Raw genomic sequence first — 19,881 nt, 5'->3', positions numbered from 1 at the left:
GTCCACAATACCCCCAATCTTGGTGTCATCCAGAAATTTGCTGTTAACCACATTTTCATCTAGATCATTGATATAAATGACAAACAACAAAGGATCCAGCACCGATCCCTGCAGCACTCCACTAGTAACAGGCCTCCAGTCAGAGAGGCAACCTTATCTTACAACTCACTGGCTTCTCCCACAGAGCCAATGTCTAATCCAATTTACTACCTCATCATGAATGCAGAGTGACTGAACCTTCTTGACCAACCTCCCATGCAAGATCTTGTCAAATGCCTTACTAAAGTCCATGAAGGCATCATCCACTGCCTTGCCTTCATCCACGTTCCAGGTAACTTCCTCAAAAGACTCTATAAGACTGGTTAGAGATGACTTACCACGCATGAAGCTACGTTGACTACTCTTATTCAGTCCCTGTCTATCCAAATACTTATATATCTGGTCTGTTAAAATACCTCCCTATAACTTCCCACAACTGATATGGTGCATCTTCTAGGGTGCATCACAACCTGGTATGGAAGTTGTCCTGTCCAAGACCAGAAGAAGCTGCAGAAGATCGTGAACATGGCGCAGCACATCACACAAACCAATCTTCCGTCCTTGGACTCACTTTACATCGCACCCTGTTGGAGCAGTGCTGCCAGGATAATCAAGGACATGGCCCACCAGCCAACACACTTTTCGTCCCTCTTCCCTCTGGGATAGGGCACAGGAGCTTAAAGACTCGTACGGCCAGATTTGGGAACAGCTTCCTTCCAACTGTGATAAGACTGCTGAACGGATCCTGACCCGGATCTGGGCCGTACCCTCCAAGTACCCGGACCTGCCTCTTGGTCTTTTTGCACTACCTTACTTTCCATTTTCTATATTCTATTTACGATTTATAATTTAAATTTTTAATATTTACTATCAATTTGTAATCCAGGCAGCAGGATGCGCAGAATCGCTGTGATGATTGTACGTTCTAGTATCAATTGTTTGGCGACAATAAAGTATAAAGTATCAGACTCAGCGGCCTCTAATTTCCTGGTTTCTGTTTAGAGCCTTTTTTAAACAACATTGGCTATCCTCCAATCCTTTGATATCTCCACTATCACTCAGAATGTTTTAAATATCTCTGCTCGGGCACCGGTAATTTCTGCACTTACCTCCTGTATTCTGCGAGGGAACACCTTGTCAGGCCCTGGGGACTTATCCACCTCGATTTGCCTTAGGATAGCGAACTCCTCCTGCTCTGTGATCTGTACAGGATCCATGAATTTGATGCCACTTTGCCTCACTTCTATAGACTTTGGGGAACAACTTTCTGTTTACTGGGAAGAGTTATTGAGAGGATCTGGCGAAGTATTTCATGTGGTAGACAGCAAAAGACCTTCTGTAATTCCCACAATTAAACTTATTTGCCTTTTCCTACATGGTTATAATTTGGGATTGGCGGCTTCAGGTGTATCTTCTTTTTCTCATTGGTCCATTGGCCCTATTTTATTAAGGATATGGTCTTCACAACTTCATGCAGGTCAGGAGTAGGAGCAAGGCATGCCCAAATAATTGCAGAGGAATGGAGTCAAGATACTCAGTAGATGCTTGCAATTGCAGATGACTTCGAAATGATCCTTCCAGGTATTATTTACTGCTCTGAAAGTTCACCTTCATTTATAGTTATATTTGCAGTTGGATTTTGGGCATTTGGCCTGGGATTGTCTTTTACAGTCCTGAACAATCTACGCAACAAGAATGGCTATATCTTCTGCACTATCTTCAACTATCTTTAAGTCACGAGTTGAACTTTCGCCTTCAGGTAGCTGCAGAGATGTTTCTTTTCCCTTTAAAGAAGGTGAAGCGTCCAAGTGGGAACATCCTACAATTGCATTTGATTAGTTGCTGCGATGCTTATGCCGATGGTGATATTTTGGGTTTTGGGAATAGTGAAGATTATACAGTAATCACTCCAGCAGTTAGTGGATTCCTGATGAAGGATGTCAGCCTGAAAAGTCGAGTATTTATTTTCCTCCAGAGATGCTACTTCACCTGTTGATTTCCTCCAGTATTTAGCAACAGTCAGTGGTATGTGTCATGATGCAGCTTGATGTGAACATCTCACTGGAGGTGATGCCATGACATCCCTTGCTTGAACCTCGATTATAGTTTTTATTTTGATAATGCTTCCGTACTTTGGAACCCCTAAGCTTAATCTCTGCCAAACAAACACCTAAAATTTCAATGCACTAAAGACTGGTCTACCTGCTCATGGAAAAGAGTTGTTTATCTATTTATTTAGCAATACAGCGTGAAGTAGTCCCTTTCAGCCCTTCGAGCCACACTGCTCAACCAACCCTGACCATCTCGATTAATCTTAACCTAATCACGGGACAACTTACAGTGACCATCTGACCTATCTGATACGTCTTTGGACTGTGGGAGAAAACCGGACACCTGAGAAAACCCTCGCATTCCACAGGGAGGATGTACCGAGACTCCTTACAGACAACACCAGAAATGAACTTCAAACGCTGATGTCCTAAGCTGTAATAGCGTCATGCTGCTACGTTACTGAGGCACCCAAACTTTATTCTCTCTTGTCTATAAAGGATTATTCATAAAGTGACTCATTAATTTCCTTAACTAGGAATCTCCTGATCTTAATAATGGACTACTGCAAATGACAGAGAGACAGTTGTTCAAAATCAAGTGAAAGCAAACAGCAGAATGTTCACTGGGAATCTGTTCAACATTACATTTCATATTCTAACAGGGTTGCTGAGGTGAATAAACTCTTCTCGGGCTTCCAGCCGGGAACAGGTATAACAGACGTGTCAATGGCAAACTCCGCCATGAAGATGGTGACAAAATGTCGCTTATAATCGATACCTGTACCCAGCTGGAAACCGGAGAAGAGCTTATTTGCCATATTTGCCAGGAAAGCACCAGATCCTGTCAGGCTGCTTAGTTTTCCTGCGGACTATTCAACCAGACAATTAAAACCTCAGGTGCCATAATATCTTTTATAAGTCTAAAGCATTATTCATGCTTTTATATATATGCTTCGGAATCAAAGGTATATGAATCAATGGGCTGAGAAGTGAAGGTAATGAATTAAGCCAGCTTTGTTAAACAGCGGAAATGGCTCAGAGGTTGTGTCGCCTACCCACATTCAAAGTTTAAAGTACATTTATTATCAAAGTACATCAGTATCACCATATACAACACTGAAATTTATTTTCTTGTGGGAATACTCAATAAATCCATAATAAATACTCTTTTTAATTATTATTTTTATTAACATACAGCATGGAATTGGCCCTTCTGGCTCTTCGAACCGTGCTGCCCGGTAACCCCACCTTTTAATCCCAGCCTAATAATGGGACAATTTACAAAAATCAATTAATTTACCAACTGGTATGTCTTTGGATTGAGGGAGCAAACCAGAGCACCCAGAGGAAATCCACATGGTCACGGGGAGAACATAGAAACTCCTTACAGTCAGCTTCCAGGTTGCTGGAACTGTAAAGCATTATGCTAACCACTTCATTACCATAATAACCATAACAGAATCAATGAAAGACCACACTAACTTGGGCGTTCTACCAGAGTGCAAAAGACAACAAACTGTTCAAATACAAAACGAAAGCAATGATAATAATAAATAAATAAGCAATAATTATCAAGAACATGAGATGAGGAATCCTTGAAAGTGAGTCCATAGGTTGTGGGAACATTTCAATGATGGGGCATGAGAAGTTGAGTGAAATTATCCCCTTTGGTTCAAGAACCTGATGGTTGAGGGGTAATATTATTCAAATGTAATAATTCAAAGTTTCTAACACACGGGATCAATAAAGTATTTCTATCTATCTATCTATCTAAAATGTTTCTAAACTTGAAGGCAACAAAAATTAGGTCACAATGCTGTTTTCTATTCAGTAATCTACAACTATAATCATTTAATTAATAATACTGTTACTTTTTTATTTTTAAGATTTACAGAAGCTTTAGTGGTGCTACATCTGCATGGGACTCAGCTCAGATGAGTCAGGATCGACTTGACTGAGGTCCTGATCTCCATAGGCGCAATCTCAGATCTCTCCTTTTTCAAGGAGACTCACCTGTGTGCTACTGAATGAAGACTTCTTGACCACATTCAGATTTTCAGGTATCATACTGTGGAATGGGCTATATTTGGTCACATACCATTTGCAGTCTTTTCCCAGTTAGATTATAATGTCTTTTGATTGCTCTTACTAAGTGCATGACTGCATACCTTGCTCTTGCCAAAGTGCCCAACCCCATATTAAAATCCATTTACAAACAAGAGAAAATCTGCAGATGCTGGAAATCCAAGTAACACACATGAAATGCTGAAGGAACTCAGCAGGCCAGGCAGCATCTATGGAAAAGAGTACAGTTGATGTTTCGGGTCGAGACTTTTCAACAGGACTGGAAAAAAAAAGGAACCTAGCTACATCCTTTCACAAAGTCACAATATTCTCACTACAAGTTATCTCTTTCGGCAATTTTGTTCGAAGTCGCAATACCCTCATCACAAAATGCTCCTTTTGCCCATTTTTGTTCAGCTGGTTCTCCCTCCCTGCTCGAAGATCCTGGATCCTTCTTCAATGATTTGAAGCAAGGCTTTTGGGTCAAAATAATTCAGAACATCCAGGAACTAATCAGACTCTGAGTCTGAAGAGTCAGTGCTGTCAGTATCCAAATATCCATACTTTTAAAAAAGTTGATAACCTGCCTAATTTCCCCAGAAGGTTGTGGAAGATTATGAACATCCTCATCACATAAAAAATTGAATATTATGTTCATAAGCACAATGTTCAATTCAAAATATTCAAAATACAATTCATAAACAGGGTAGCCTCCAACCTGATGGCATGAACACGAATGGTCTAACATCCAACAATTTCTCTGCCTTTCTTTCTCCTTTTCCATTCCCCATTCTGTGTTCCTTCTTACTCTTTCTCTTCTCCTCACCTATCTATTATCTCTCCCTGGTGCCTCTCCGCCTTCGCTTTCTCCTGTAGTCCACTCTCCTCTCCAATAGGATTCCTTCTTCTTTATCCCTTTAGCTTTTCCACTAATCATCTTGCAGATTCTCACTTCATTCCCCCTTCCCCCACCCACCACCTTCCCCCTCACCTGGCTTCACCTATCACCTCCCAGCTAGTGTTCCTTACGCACCCCCCCTCCACCCCTTCCCACCACAGTCTTCTTATTCTGGTTTCTTCTCCTTCCCTTTCCAGTCCCGGCGAAGGGTCTCAGCTTCAAACATTGACTGTTTATTCCTTTCCATAGATGCTGCCTGACCTACTGAGTTTCTCCAGCATTTTGTGTGGTTATTCTATATCATATTCATATTGCATTGTATTATACACAGAATATGTTCAGAGAGAAGAAAGAGATCAAATTAGATTAAGGATTGAAAGAAAACCATTCCAGTTGATATTAATTTCATGAGAGCAAGTGTTGAAGAACGATGATGAGATTTTGTAACACTTGATCACAGCTCATACTTAGTACAACTCACCACAGTCAGATCTATACTATTATAACCGGCTTAAGAGATCTCTGAAGTGAATCTTATTAATATTCATACCTTTACATACTGGTCTATGGTCACTCCATGCTGCAAAAACTTCAGCAATTATCTGGCATGTGATAGTTTTGGATCCTTGCAGAACAAAGTCTTCATCACATGTAAATTGGACCGATGCTCCAAGGCTTCAGAAAGAAGAGATGAAAAAGGTGTTAGCTTTCGTGCTTTGTTATGTTGGAACTGCACATTTAAAATAGACACAAAATACTCTGCTGGTCGTATTTTTTATAACTGACGACTAATCCTTAAATGATCAAAACCTATCAAATAGAAACACTTTGTATACATTTGAAACAATAGCAGCTAGTGCATATTCCAGTCACATTAGAAACCAGGGTATAAATTAACTAAATAGGTATCATTACCCCTTTTTACCAGCCAACTCAGGCTGATTTGATATGGGGCAGTTTTCATGATGGTATAGTGTCTCAAATCTGAAATCTATGTGAAATACATATGTGGGTCATAAAGAAGGCACACTGGCCTTCAGAAATCAAAGTAATGAGTAAAGGAGACGGGATGTAATGTTTAAGTTGTATAAGACCTTGGTGAGGCCTTACTTGGAGTATAGTATGCAATTTTGGTCGCCTACCTACAGGAAAAATGTAAATAAGGTTGAAAGAAAGACAGAGAGAGAGAAATTGCCTTTAAGCTCACGAGAAAGCATAGGCCATCAACTCTTTGCTGTTGATGTTTCTGTAGAAGGCAATTTCTTCTATACGATTCGAGTTGCTAGCTCGACGCTCAACCCAGCACAGATGGAAGGCATGCCAGGGGAGCCGGCTGGGTTCAAACTCGGGAGCCTTTGGTCCGAAGTCCGGCGCTGATGCCAATATGCCACCAGCCGGCCTAAGGTTGAAGGGCAACAGAGAAAATTTATAAGGAAGTTGCTGGGACTGGAGGACCTGAGTTACAAGGAAAGATTGAATTTATTCCTTAGAACATAGAAGATTGAGAGGAGATTTGATGGAGGCATACAAAATTATTAGAGGTATAGACAGGGTAAATGCAAGCAGACATTTTCCACTGAGGATGGGTGGGAATACACAGGGTGATAGGTGAAAACTTTAAGGGGAACATGATGGGAACTTTCTTCACTCAGAGGGTGGTGAGATTGTGAAACAAGCTGCCAGCACAAGCGGTGCATGCAAGCTTGAATAATTTTGACATGAACTAGATGGGCTGAAGGGTCTGTTTTGACATGAACTAGAGGGGCTGAACAGCCTGTTTCTGGCTGCACCACAGCCTGGTATGGGGCCACCAATGGAAATTCGAATGGAAAATCCTACAAAAGGTAGTGAATTTGGCCTAGTACATCACGCGTAAAGCCCTCCTTACCATTGAGTACATCTACACGAAACACTATCGTAGGAAAGCAGCATTCATCATCAGAGATCCTTACCACCATGCTCTTTTCTCACTGCTACCATCAGACAGAAAGTATAAGAGCCTCAGGACTCACACCACTAATTTTAGGAACAGTTATTACCCCTCAGCCATCAGACTCTTGAAAAAAAGAGGATACCATACTCATACATTGGGTTGTCTCCCCAACAAATGAATTTAATAGACAATAGGTGCAGGAGTAGGCCATTCAGCCCTTCGAGCCAGCATGGCCATTCACTGTGATCATGGCTGATCATCCACAATCAGTATCCAGTTCCTGCCTTATCCCCATAACCTTTGATTCTGCTATCTTTAAGAGCTCTATCCATCTCTTTCTTGAAAGCATCCAGAAACTTGGCCTCCACAGCCTTCTGGGGCAGAGCATTCCATATATCCACCACTCTCTGGGTGAAAAAGTTTTTCCTCAACTCCGTTCTAAATGACCTACCCCTTATTCTTAAACTGTGGCCTCTGGTTCTGGACTCACCCATCAGCGGGAACATGCTTCCTGCCTTCCTCGTGTCCAATCCCTTAATAATCTTATATGTTTCAATAAGATCCCCTCTCAGCCTTCTAAATTCCAGAGTATAAAAGCTCAGTCGCTTCAACCTTTCAACATATGACAGTCCCGCCATCCCGGGAATTAACCTTGTGAACCTGCGCTGCATTCCCTCAATAGCAAGAGTGTCCTTCCTCAAATTTGGAGACCAAAACTGCACACAGTATTCCAGGTGTGGTCTCACGAGGGTCCTGTACAACTGCAGAAGGACCTCTTTGCTCCTATACTCAATTCCACTTATTATGAAGGCCAGCATGCGATTAGATTTCTTCATTGTCTGCTGTACTTGCATGCTTGCTTTCAGTGACTGACGTACAAGAACACCTAGACCTCGTTGTACTTCCCTGTTTCCTAACTTGACTCCACTTAGATAATAATCTGCCTTCCTGTTCTTACCATCAAAGTGGATAACCTCACATTTACCCACATTAAACTGCATCTGCCCACTCACCCAGCCTGTCCAAGTCACCCTGCATTCTCATAACATCCTCCTCACATTTCACACGCCACCCAGCTTTGTGTCATCGGCAAATTTGCTAAAGTTACTTTTAATTCCCTCATCTAAATCATTAATATATATTGTAAACAGCTACGGTCCCAGCACTGAACCTTGCGGTACCCCACTGGTCACCGCCTGCCATTCCGAAAGGGACCCGTTAATCGCTACTCTTTGTTTTCTGTCAGCCAGCCAATTTTCAATCCATGTCAGTACTCTGCCCCCAATACCATGTGCCCTAATTTTGCCCACTAATCTCCTATGTGGGACTTTATCAAAGGCTTTCTGGAAGTCCAGGTACACTACATCCACTGGCTCTCCCTTGTCCATTTTCATAGTTATATCCTCAAAAAATTCCAGAAGATTAGTTGAGCATGATTTCCATGCTGACTTGGACCGATCCTGTTACTGCTATCCAGATGTATTGTAATTTCATCCTTTATAATTGACTCCAGCATCTTTCCCATCACTGACGTCAGGCTAACCGGTCTATAATTCTCTGTTTTCTCCCTTCCTCCCTTCTTGAAGAGAGGGACAACATTAGCAACCCTCCAATCCACAGGAGCTGATCTTGAATCTATAGAACATTGGAAAATGATTACCAATGCGTCCATGATTTCTAAAGCCACCTCCTTAAGTACCCTGGGATGCAGACCATCAGGTCCCGGGGAATTATCACCCTTCAGACCCAACAGTCTATCCAACACCATTTCCTGCCTACACAGATCAAAGTTGCTGGTGAACGCAGCAGGCCAGGCATCATCTCTAGGAAGAGGTACAGTCGACGTTTCAGGCCGAGACCCTTCGTCAGGACCAACTGAAGGAAGAGCTAGTAAGAGATTTGAAAGTGGGAGGGGGGGAGATCCAAAATCATAGGAGAAGACAAGAAGGGGAGGGATGGAGCCAAGAGCTGGACAGGTAATTGGCAAAAGGGATATGACAGGATCATGGGACAGGAGGCCCAGGGAGAAAGACAAGGGCTGGGGGGGGAAACCAGAGGATGGGCAAGGGGTATAGTCAGAGGGACAGAGGGAGAAAAAGGAGAGTGAGAGAAAGAATGTGTGCATAAAAATAAATAACAGATGGGGTACGAGGGGGAGGTGGGGCATTAGCGGAAGTTAGAGAAGTCAATGTTCATGCCATCAGGTTGGAGGCTATCCAGACGGAATATAAGGTGGTGTTCCTCCAACCTGAGTCATCTTTACAGTAGAGGAGGCTGTGGATAGACATGTCAGAATGGGAATGGGATGTGGAATTAAAATGTGTGGCCACTGGGAGATCCTGCTTTCTCTGGCGGACAGAGCGTAGGTGTTCAGCGAAGCGGTCTCCCAGTCTGCGTCGGGTATAGAAGGCCACATCGGGAGCACAGGACGCAGTATATCACCCCAGCCGACTCACAGGTGAAGTGTCGCCTCACCTGGAAGGACTGTCTGGGGCCCTGAATGGTGGTAAGGGAGGAAGTGTAAGGGCATGTGTAGCACTTGTTCTGTTTACAAGGATAAGGGAGATCAGTGGGGAGGGATGGGGGGGACAAATGGACAAGGGAGTCGCGTAGGGAGCGATCCCTGTGGAAAGCAGAGGGGGCGGGGAGGGAAAGATGTGCTTAGTGGTGGGATCCCGCTGGAGGTGGCAGAAGTTACGGAGAATAATATATTGGACCCGGAGGCTGGTGGGGTGGTAGGTGAGGACAAGGGGAACCTTATTCCTAGTGGGGTGGTGGGAGGATGGAGTGAGAGCAGATGTGCGTGAAATGGGGGAGATGCATTTGAGAGCAGAGTTGATGGTGGAGGAAGGGAAGCTCCTTTCTTTAAAAAAGGAGGACATCTCCCTCGTCCTGGAATGAAAAGCCTCATCCTGAGAGCAGATGCAGCGGAGACAGAGGATTTGCAAGAAGGGGATGGCATTTTTGCAAGAGACAGAGTGAGAAGAGGAATAGTCCAGATAGCTGTGAGAGTCAGTAGGCTTATAGTAGACATCAGTGGATAAGCTGTCTCCAGAGGTAGAGGCAGAAAGATCTAGAAAGGGGAGGGAGGTGTCGGAAATGGACCAGGTAAACTTGAGGGCAGGGTGAAAGTTGGAGGCAAAGTTAATAAAGTCAACGAGCTCAGCATGTGTGCAGGAAGCAGCGCCAATGCAGTTGTTGATGTAGTGAAGGAAAAGTGGGTGACAGATACCAGAATAGGTACAGAACATAGACTGTTCCACAAAGCCAACAAAAAGGCAGGCATAGCTAGGACCCATGCGGGTGCCCATAGCTACACCTTTAGTTAGGAGGAAGTGGGAGGAGCCAAAGGAGAAATTATTAAGAGTAAGGACTAATTCCGCTAGACGGAGCAGAGTGGTGGTAGAGACGAACTGATTAGGTCTGGAATCCAAAAAGAGGTGAAGAGCTTTGAGACCATCCTGATGGGGGATGGAAGTATATAGGGACTGGATATCCATGGTGAAAATAAAGCGGTGGGGGCCAGGGAACTTAAAATCATCGAAAAGTTTAAGAGCGTGAGAAGTGTCACGAACATAGGTCGGAAGGGATTGAACAAGGCGTGATAAAACAGTGTCGAGGTATGCAGAAAGAGTTCGGTGGGGCAGGAGCAAGTTGAGACAATAGGTCTGCCAGGACAGGCAGGTTTGTGGATCTTGGGTAGGAGGTAGAAACGGGAAGTGCGAGGTGTGGGAACTATAAGGTTGGTAGCAGTGGATGGGAGATCCCCTGAGTGGATAAAGTTGGTGATGGTGTGGGAGACAATGGCCTGGTGCTCCTTGGTGGGGTCACGATCGAGGGGTAAATAAGAGGAGGTATCCGCGAGTTGTTGCTGTACCTCGGCAAGGTAGAGGTCAGTACGCCAGACTACAGCAGCACCCACCTTATCGGCAGGTTTAATAATAAGGTTAGGATTAGTGCAGAGGGAGTGGAGAGCAGAGCGTTCCGAAGGAGTGAGGTTGGAATGGGGACAAGGTGCAGTAAAGTCGAGACGGTCGATGTCCCGTCGGCTGTTAGCGATAAAGAGATCCAGAGCAGGCAGAAGACCAGAGCGGGGTGTCCATGAAGAAGACGAGGGTTGAAGATGGGAGAAGGGGTCATCGGTGGGGGTGGAAGAGTCCTTGCCGAAGAAGTTGGCTCGGAGACGGAGATGCCGGAAGAAGAGTTCTGCATCGTGGCGAACAAGGAACTCGCTGAGGTGTGGGCGAAGCGGGACAAAGGTGAGGCCCGTACTGAGGACAGAGCCTTCTGCCTCCGACAGTTGAAGGTCGGAGGGGATGGTAAAGACCCAGCACGGATGAAAGCTGGGATCAAAGGGGGGAGGGAGGAGGCTGCGGGTGTCAGTGAAGAGGGGAGGGTTGGGGTGAGAGGAAGATGGAGCCTCTGAGTACCCAGGAGCTGACGATGGGATCTGAGGGAGACGGGATTGCAGAGTATTGGTGGGGGAAGGGGAGACGGGAGTCACAATAGCAGCACATAAAGACCCGGCCTGGAGTTCAAGGCTGGAGTCGCCGTTGGTGGTTGCACAATCGGTTTGAAGGTGTCCATGGTCATTGTCGGAGTCCGGGTTTTGAATATGCCCTGAGGTGTTGGAGCCGGCGAGATCAATGACAGAGGCAATCTGAAGTTCATGCCTGCTAGTTTCAGGGCCAGCAGGCTCCATTTTCCATTTCCTGCCTAATATAAATTTCCTTCAGTTCATCCATTACCCTAGGTCCTTTGGCCACTATTATATCTGGGAGATTGTTTGTGTCTTCCCCAGTGAAGACAGATCCAAAGTACTTGTTCAACTCGTCTGCCATTTCCTTGTTCCCCATAATAAATTCACCCGCTTCTGTCTTCAAGGGCCCAATTTTGGTCTTAACTATTTTTTTTCCTTTTCACATACCTAAAGAAGCTTTTACTATCCTCCTTTATATTCTTGGCTAGTTTACCTTCGTACCTCATTTTTTCTCCGCGTATTGCCTTTTTAGTTACCTTCTGTTGCTCTTTAAAAGTTTCCCAATCCTCCGGCTTCTCACTCGTTTTTGCTGTTATACTTCTTCTCTTTTATTTTTATACTGTCCCTTGTCTTGTCAGCCATGGCCTCCCCTTACTCCCCTTAGGATCTTTCTTCCTCTTTGGAATGAACTGATCCTGCACCTACCGCATTATTCCCAGAAATACTTGCCATTGCTGTTCCACTGTCAGCCCTGCTAGGGTATTGTTCCATTGAACTTTGGCCAGCTCCTCCCTCATAGCACCATAGTTCCCTTTGTTCAACTGTAATACTGACACTTCCGAGTTTCCTTTCTCCCTTTAAGGACTCTTTATCTTGTTATTTCATATCATTGCTATTTACTTATATTTGCATTTCCACAGTCTGCTGTCTACTTGATCTTTCATTGATCCTGTTATAGTTACTACTTTATAGATTTTCTGAGTATGTCTGCAAGAAAATGAATCTCTGGGTTGTATGTGGTGACATATACTGTATGTACTCTGATAATAAAATTTACTCTGAATTTTGGAAATGATGGGGACATGTGGTGGGGCAGTAGTTGAAGAATAAATTCTGCAGTTAGCTGCACTACTGACATAATTACAATTCACAGAAAGGCACAGAACTGGTTACCTGAAATCAGAACCAATTCGTACTCCATGTTCTGGTTCTCCGGGATCCGGGCACGAGTTCGATGGCTGCTTTACTCCTCCCTCATTCACTGCAAAATATAGTAAACAGGAAAGCTTCCATCAACATTCATTAAAAGCATAAGCAGCTTTTTGTTCCCATAATCACTCTTTTTTCCCATTATTTCTCTTGTGTTGTGCTTTGGTCACAAAACAAACGGAAATAAATAATAAAAAGTGATATTTATTTTCAGCAAAAAAACATAAGATATGAAGATGCTAATTCAAGAAGGAATATGCATTTGAGAAGCACTTCATCAAACCGTCCAAATACATTGCCACACATAGCATTAAGTATATTATTTTTTCCCCAAAACTTGCTATCATTAGAGAGAAACGATATAAGATGGCCCGATGGTCCATGTTGACCATCTTTACACAAATCCAATCCAACCAACCAATCAAATTCTCCCAACATTCCCACTAAATATACCCAGAATGAGCCATTCATCAATGCACAAGGGACCTTTAACCCACCAACCCAAATATGTTTGGAAAGTGGGAGAGAACCCACACAAATGTGGAACCTACACTGGAGATAAGGATTGGAATTGGTCACTGGAGCTGCGGGTCAACAGTTCCAATGAGTTGTGTCACAGAGTCATTAACTCATTACCTGGTCTGACATAAGTTCATACAGCATGACAGTAGGCCCTTTGGCCCAAATCATCCCTGCTGGCCCAACTAAGCTGGTCACATTCAACCACATCTGTCCCTATTCTTCTCAAACATTCTTATTCATAAATGGCACTGTGCCAAAGTCTTAGGGACATATATATATAACTAGGCTGCCTAAGAATTTTGTGCTGTACTGTATTTGTCAACGTGGAGCAGAGAGCAAGTTTGTAAATCTGGCAGGAGCAACCAATGTTGGGAATGGCGAGGGTGGAATGCTGTGGGAGGTGTATGGGCAGGTGGTAGAGAAGGAGTGCTGGGGCGGGGAATAGTGCAGGTGCAGATACACACAGCCCTGAGACACCATGCAAGGTGAAATGTGTCAAAGGCGCCAATGACCAATAAAATCTGAGGATGTACTGGGGCAGCCCGCAAGTGCTGCCACTCTGCCTCTGCCAATATAGCAAACCCATGACTTGCTAATCATGATTTGAATATCCTTTGGACTGTGGGAGGGCCTCAGCGCACCCAAGGAAACCCAAGTTATCACAGGGAGAACGTATAACCTCACTTCAGACAGTGTTGGGTGTTGAACGTGATCATTGGCACTGTAAAGCATTACACTAATCATGATGCTCCCCTGCTGTACGATGTTATATTTGGAATTAATGTAAACATGAAAAACTTGAAACTTATCCAACAGCAAGGTGAATGTACAGTTAGACAATGAGGTGCAATATCATAATGAGGCCTAGAGTTCCTCTTTTGTCCAAAGGACCATTCAACAGTCTCAGAATATCAAGGTAAAAAGTGTCCTTCACCGTGCTGGCATGTGCTTTCATACATTTTTACTGTCGTCGTGGTGATCCCTCGAGGTTGAGGATGATGGTCTTCTCCTGATGGAAGCGGGGAGAAGAGAGAATGTCTGGGGGAGGTGGGGGTCTTTAATTATTTTGGCTGCTTTACTGAGGCAGCAAGAAGCATAGACCGAGTTCGTGGAGGGGAGACTGGTTTCCATTACGTGCTAGGAATAATGTCATAGGACCATAAAGCATTGAAGTAGAATTAGGCCATTCAGCCTATTGAGTCTGCACTGATAGGGCAGATGGTTGGAGTGAATGATTAGTGAGAAGATGGAGTCACAGAGTCATAGAAAACTACAGCACAGAAACAGGATCTTCAGTCTGTCTAGACTGTGCTAAACCATTTAAACTGCCTTGTCCCATTGACCTGCACCTGGACCATAGCCCTCCAGACTCCTCTCATCCATGCACCTATCAAACTTTTCTTAAACATTGATATCAAAATCGCATCCACGACTTGCTCTGGAAGCTCGTTCCACACTCTTACCATCCTATGAGTGAAGTTCCTCCTCATGTTCCTCTTAAACATTTCACCTTTCACCCTTAACCCATGATCTCTAGTTCTAGTCTCACCCAATCTCAGTGGCAAAAGTCCGTTTGCATTTACCCTATCTATACCCCTCATAATTTTGTATACCTCTATCAAATCTCCTCCCAAACTTCTATGTTCTAAGGAATAAAGTCATTCTCTATTTAATCTTTCCTTATAACTCAGGTCCTCCAGTCCTGGCAACATCCTTGTAAATTTTGTCTGTAGTCTTTCAAGATGTAATGGGGAATGTTCTCGCATGTCAGTTATAGTGTGCATCAGGAATCTCGTGTATAGCTTCACATGATGTCTGGTGGCAGATAATAGAATCTATATAGCTTTTGTGGACAGGAGTAGAGAGAGTCAACAGATAGGAACTGACTAATGTGAAGAGTGTGTGTCCTCCTAAAACGTTTGACAAATTAAATAAAAGCAAACATAGCATAATAATTCTGATGTGTAAATTTTTTAAAGCCTGATTTACGTAAACCTGAGGAATAAGCATCAAGCATCAATGAGATTCACCTACAATTTATCAACTATATTTAAATTGACTTATTTTGGTGTGGTTTCTGTAAGTTTGCATTTAGGTTGGTTTTAGCACAAATTACACAAAATAACTGAAAATGATCCAAAAAGGATGCAGAATTTCAGGAATGCCTCAGTTTCTGCAGCCTTTTACGAGAGTTCAAAAATATCCCAATAGATGCCAAACACACCCAAACACTGTAAATCAAATTACACACTTCTGTAAATTCCTGCAAACTGGGCCTAAGAATTTGTTCTGACCATAATCTTCCCAACACTGTATTCCATCTGCCACTTCTTTGCCCATTCTCCTAATCTGTCTAATTCCTTCTGCAGCCTCCCTGCTTTCTCAACACTACCGGCCCATTCATCTGTCTTCATATTGTTCGCAGACTTGGACACATGCCCTTAATTCTGTTGTCCAAATCATTGACATATAAGACCATAAGACCATAAGATATAGGAGCAGAATTAGACCATTTGGCCTATCAGTCTGCTCTGCCATTTCTTCATGGCTGATCCATTTTTCCTTTCAGCCCCAGTCTCCTGCCTTCTCCCTGTATCCCTTCATTCCCTGACTAATGAAGAATCTGTCAACCTCTACTTCAAAAGAATCGGTCCTGACACCTCCACCTGCGGAGCCGTGGATACTTCCTTTTTCAAAGTTGGATGTTTTGACATTACATTATTAAGAAACCAACTAACGTGTTCTAATTTACTTATCAAATGATTGCGTGACCACACCACATCATTGTTTTTAACATATCGAGGAATATTTTCTTAAATCAACTCTTAAATTATTTTCAAAATTGCCCAGCTACACCCAAATCTGATCGATTTTCCATTCGGCAATGTGCAAATACACTTGTGCAGAAAAATACTACTTCCATGTTATGTGGGGAAATCATAAATTCACCATTGATGATTTATTTTCCATTCCCATATAGTCTTAGTTTCTGCTGGCTATTGAGCAGATTTATTTTTAACTGTTCCTTCTCCATTTGTATTTAGTTGAGCAACAATATTATTCCAAGTTTATCATACGTTCAATCACTAGGGCAAGTTGTAAACAAAGATAATTACAGCTAGTTAAATGAAATTTATTGGAACTTCTCAGATTTGGAGACCATTTAACTGGGGTTCAAATATATCAGCGGCTGTCTGCCACAAACTCGAGCCAAATGGACTTTATATTCTCTGATGATTAGTTTAAGTGCTCCTAATGAGTGAAAGAGACTGAGAGAGTTCCATTCGATGCCTCTTCTTCTGTTACTGGATTGTTCCCTCTCAGGTTACTAATAAGTAATTACAGATGGGGTCAAAGTCATTTCTCATTCATTTCAAACAGAAAGTTTGTAGGAGCAAGTCAAAAGATCACACGGAATTGGTACTTATAATAACGAGTGATTTATTAAAAAAACTGTTGCACACCAGAAGACCAGTCAAAGCTAATTCACTTGAGCATGAATTTGGTACAGCTTTCACATTCTCAGATGATGAGATTAGTTCATTTATTCATTATGCACCACGCTGTATGATGCGGGCACCATGACTGCTCTTGGCAAATCTTTCTATAGAAGTGGTTTACCATTGCCCTCTTCTGGGCAAGACTTTTAAAGGTCCTTTAATAGCCTCTTAGATAGGTACATGGGGTGTATGGGGTGTCAGAGAGGGGTAGCACCTCTGGTGGGGGAACATGTCGAGTCCTTTTCAGGGCGGTTGATCCACCTTTGCTCCCCACCTGGCACTCAGCTCTCACCTGTGGCTCCCCGTAGCTGTTTGCATGCGACAGAGGCCACACATCGGGCAACGGCTTCGACAAGCCAGCTAAACCAGGTGAGGGTAGCCAACGGGTCTCAAACCCCCGATGAGATAGGGAGTTGTCTATCCCAGCATGTGAAGACAGACTCCGGCGGATTGAGCGGACGAGACCAATGGAAGGTCCAGCGGTCAAGAAGGCGGTCTCTGCAAGCGTCGTGGAATGTGTAGAGCAGGACAAGACACAGAAGACGTTCTGGTCATCCACTGCATCTAGTCCCATCTCCAGCTGTCTCAACTCTGTCTTGTCACTGGACCCAGATGGGAATTGGGAAGAGAGAGTGAGGCTGATGCTGCGCAACTCTCCCTCACTTAAATCCAAATCACACGCTAGTCTCGACACCATCATAATGGTGTCCAGGTCCTCATCGACATCAACGATGGACGAACACAAGATAGATACATGGAGCTTAGAAAAATAGAGGGCTATGCGCTAGGGAAATTCTAGGCAGTTTCTAGAGTAGGTTACATGGTCAGCACCGAATGGCCTATAATGTCCAGCAGATCTCTATGTTCTAAGACAGGTGACCCCTGTCATTATCAATACTCTTCAGAGATCGTTTGCCAGTCGTCAGTGGTCATATAACCAGGACTTGTGATATGCACCAGCTGCTCATACAACCATCCACCACCTGCTTTGATGGTTTCACGTAACCCTGATTGGTGGGGATAAGCAGGTGATACACCTTGCCCAAGGGTGAACTGCAGGCTAGCGGAGGGAAGAAACACCTTACACCTCCTTTGGTAGAGACATACCTCCCCCCACCACAGGCTGCCAGCAAAATTAGATTTTGATGACAGAATGGCGGCTACAGGAAGACTTAATTATGTAACAGACTATGTTCTGATTACAGAATAAAATGATTATTCACAGGTAATCCAATTTTCCACTCTGACAATGGGTGCACGCTATAACATAATAACTGAAATTCCTGAAACCTGGGTGTCATCATTGCTGCATTCCATGTTTCTACTTTTTGTGCACGGTTCCTTATAACCACATTAGCACAATCCACATCCCTATTTACTAGTTAATAGTTCTCATTACTCTTTTCTCTATAACAAGCTCTATTGGAGCATTGGATCAATGTCATTGAACACCAGGACCTCCGGTGCCATGGCAACAATACACTGAGCACCCAATTATTACCAAAGGTAATACCAGGGTTCCTGACACACAGCAGAAAATGCTGGAAATATGTAAGGAGTCTGACATAAGTTATGAGGGCAGTAAAAGGGTTATCAGACAGTCTGTTGATTCAAAATATTAACTCATTTCTTTGCTTTATTGATGTGGTTGACCTACTGGATATTTCAAGAACTTCCCTCAACATTTTAAATTATACTGTACTTTATGAGCTTGGACTAAAGATTTTGTGTTATTTTCAGTTTATTTTATGTCTGTGGTCTGATAGCAAGGTGTGCATTACCATTCAACATCCAGCTACCAGAAGTGCATGGAGATACAAGAGACAGCAGATGCTGGAATCTGCAGCACCAATCTGATGGAGGAACTCAGTGGGATGAACAGCATCGGTGTGAGGGAAAAGAAATGTTCATATTTCTAAACTCTAGTGAGAACAGGCCGAAAACCATCAAATTTTCCTCATACCTTAACCCATTCATACCTGGGATAATTCTCGCGAACCTCCTCTGTACCCTCTCCAGTGCCAGCGCACCTTTTCTTCAATCAAAGGCACAAAATTGCTCACAATACTCCAAGTGCGGACCGAACAATGCCTTATAAAGCCTTAGTATTACATCCTTGTTTTTAAATTCCAGTCCACTTAAAATGAATTCTAACATTGCATTTGCCTTCCTTACCATGACTCAACCTACAAATTAGTCTTTGGGAAATCCTGCACAAAGATTTTGAATCTCAGGTTTCTGTATTTTCTTCCATTTAGAATATAGTCTATGCCTTTATTTCTTCCACCAAAGTGTATGACCATACACTTCCCTATCCTTTACTCCAATAGCCACTTCTTTTTCCCTTCTCCCACTCTTGTCTAAGTCCTTCTGCAGACTCCCTGCTTCTTCAACTCTTCCTGCCTCTATTGTCATTTCATCAGAAAACTTTGCCACAAAGCCATCAATTCCATCATCAAAATCATCAACATATGATATAAAAAGAAGCACTCCCAATACCAACCCCTCCAGAACTCTGGTCACTTACAGTCAACCATAAAAGACTCTTTTTATTCCAACTCTGACTCCTGTCAGTCAGCCAATCATTTATCCATTCTACTACACCATGGGCTCTTATTTTGTTTAGCAGCCTCATGAGTAGCACCCATGGCACATAATTTTAAGGTGATTGGTGGAAAGTATAGGGGAGATGCCAGAGGTAAGTTTTTTTTAAACACAGAGAACGCTGGGTGCGAGGAAACTCCTGCCAGGGTTAATGGCAAAGGCCAATAGATTAGAGATATTTAAGAGACATTTATGATCACATTGATGATGAAAATAAAGTGGAGGCATGTGTGACTGGGGAGTATTGGATTGATGATGGAGTACGTTATAAGACGAGTACATCATTGTGGGCCTGTACACTGCTGCATGTTCTATGCTTAGTTTTCAGCTCCACAACAGCATTTTCACACAACAGGAAGGTATTTAAAACAGAACCTATTTTATCCCCACAAAAATTTAAACAATTAGGAAGACAAGTGCTAACTGTAATCAGCAAATGATCAAAATTCCATTTGTGCTGTGTAGCTTCAAGATAATTTTCCTGATACATCCTGATGGCCTGGCTAATACCCTTGTTTAATAGATACAGTACAATTAAGGGATGAATTACTTGGTTGGATAATAACTACTTATAGTCTTTC

The 19,881-nt window shown here is 43.1% G+C and overlaps 1 protein-coding gene across 1 annotated transcript in view; it reads right to left on the bottom strand.

Annotated features, from left to right (window-relative positions):
- The window catches only part of csmd3b (CUB and Sushi multiple domains 3b), a 2,134,893-nt gene that overhangs the window by 781,203 nt on the left and 1,333,809 nt on the right, over positions 1–19,881 (bottom strand). The window contains exons 8-9 of the mRNA XM_072277417.1: positions 12,639–12,726; positions 5,603–5,727 (exon numbers count right to left, since the gene is read on the bottom strand). Coding sequence (XP_072133518.1) covers positions 5,603–5,727; positions 12,639–12,726 — 213 coding nt within the window. The remainder of the gene's footprint in view (positions 1–5,602; positions 5,728–12,638; positions 12,727–19,881) is intronic.

Source organism: Mobula birostris, chromosome 1, assembly GCF_030028105.1.
Source record: "Mobula birostris isolate sMobBir1 chromosome 1, sMobBir1.hap1, whole genome shotgun sequence".
In the NCBI taxonomy this organism is placed as follows: Eukaryota; Metazoa; Chordata; class Chondrichthyes; order Myliobatiformes; family Myliobatidae; genus Mobula; species Mobula birostris.
The sequence above is the reverse complement of the archived record's forward strand: the minus strand, read 5'-3'. Positions and strand labels throughout refer to the sequence as shown.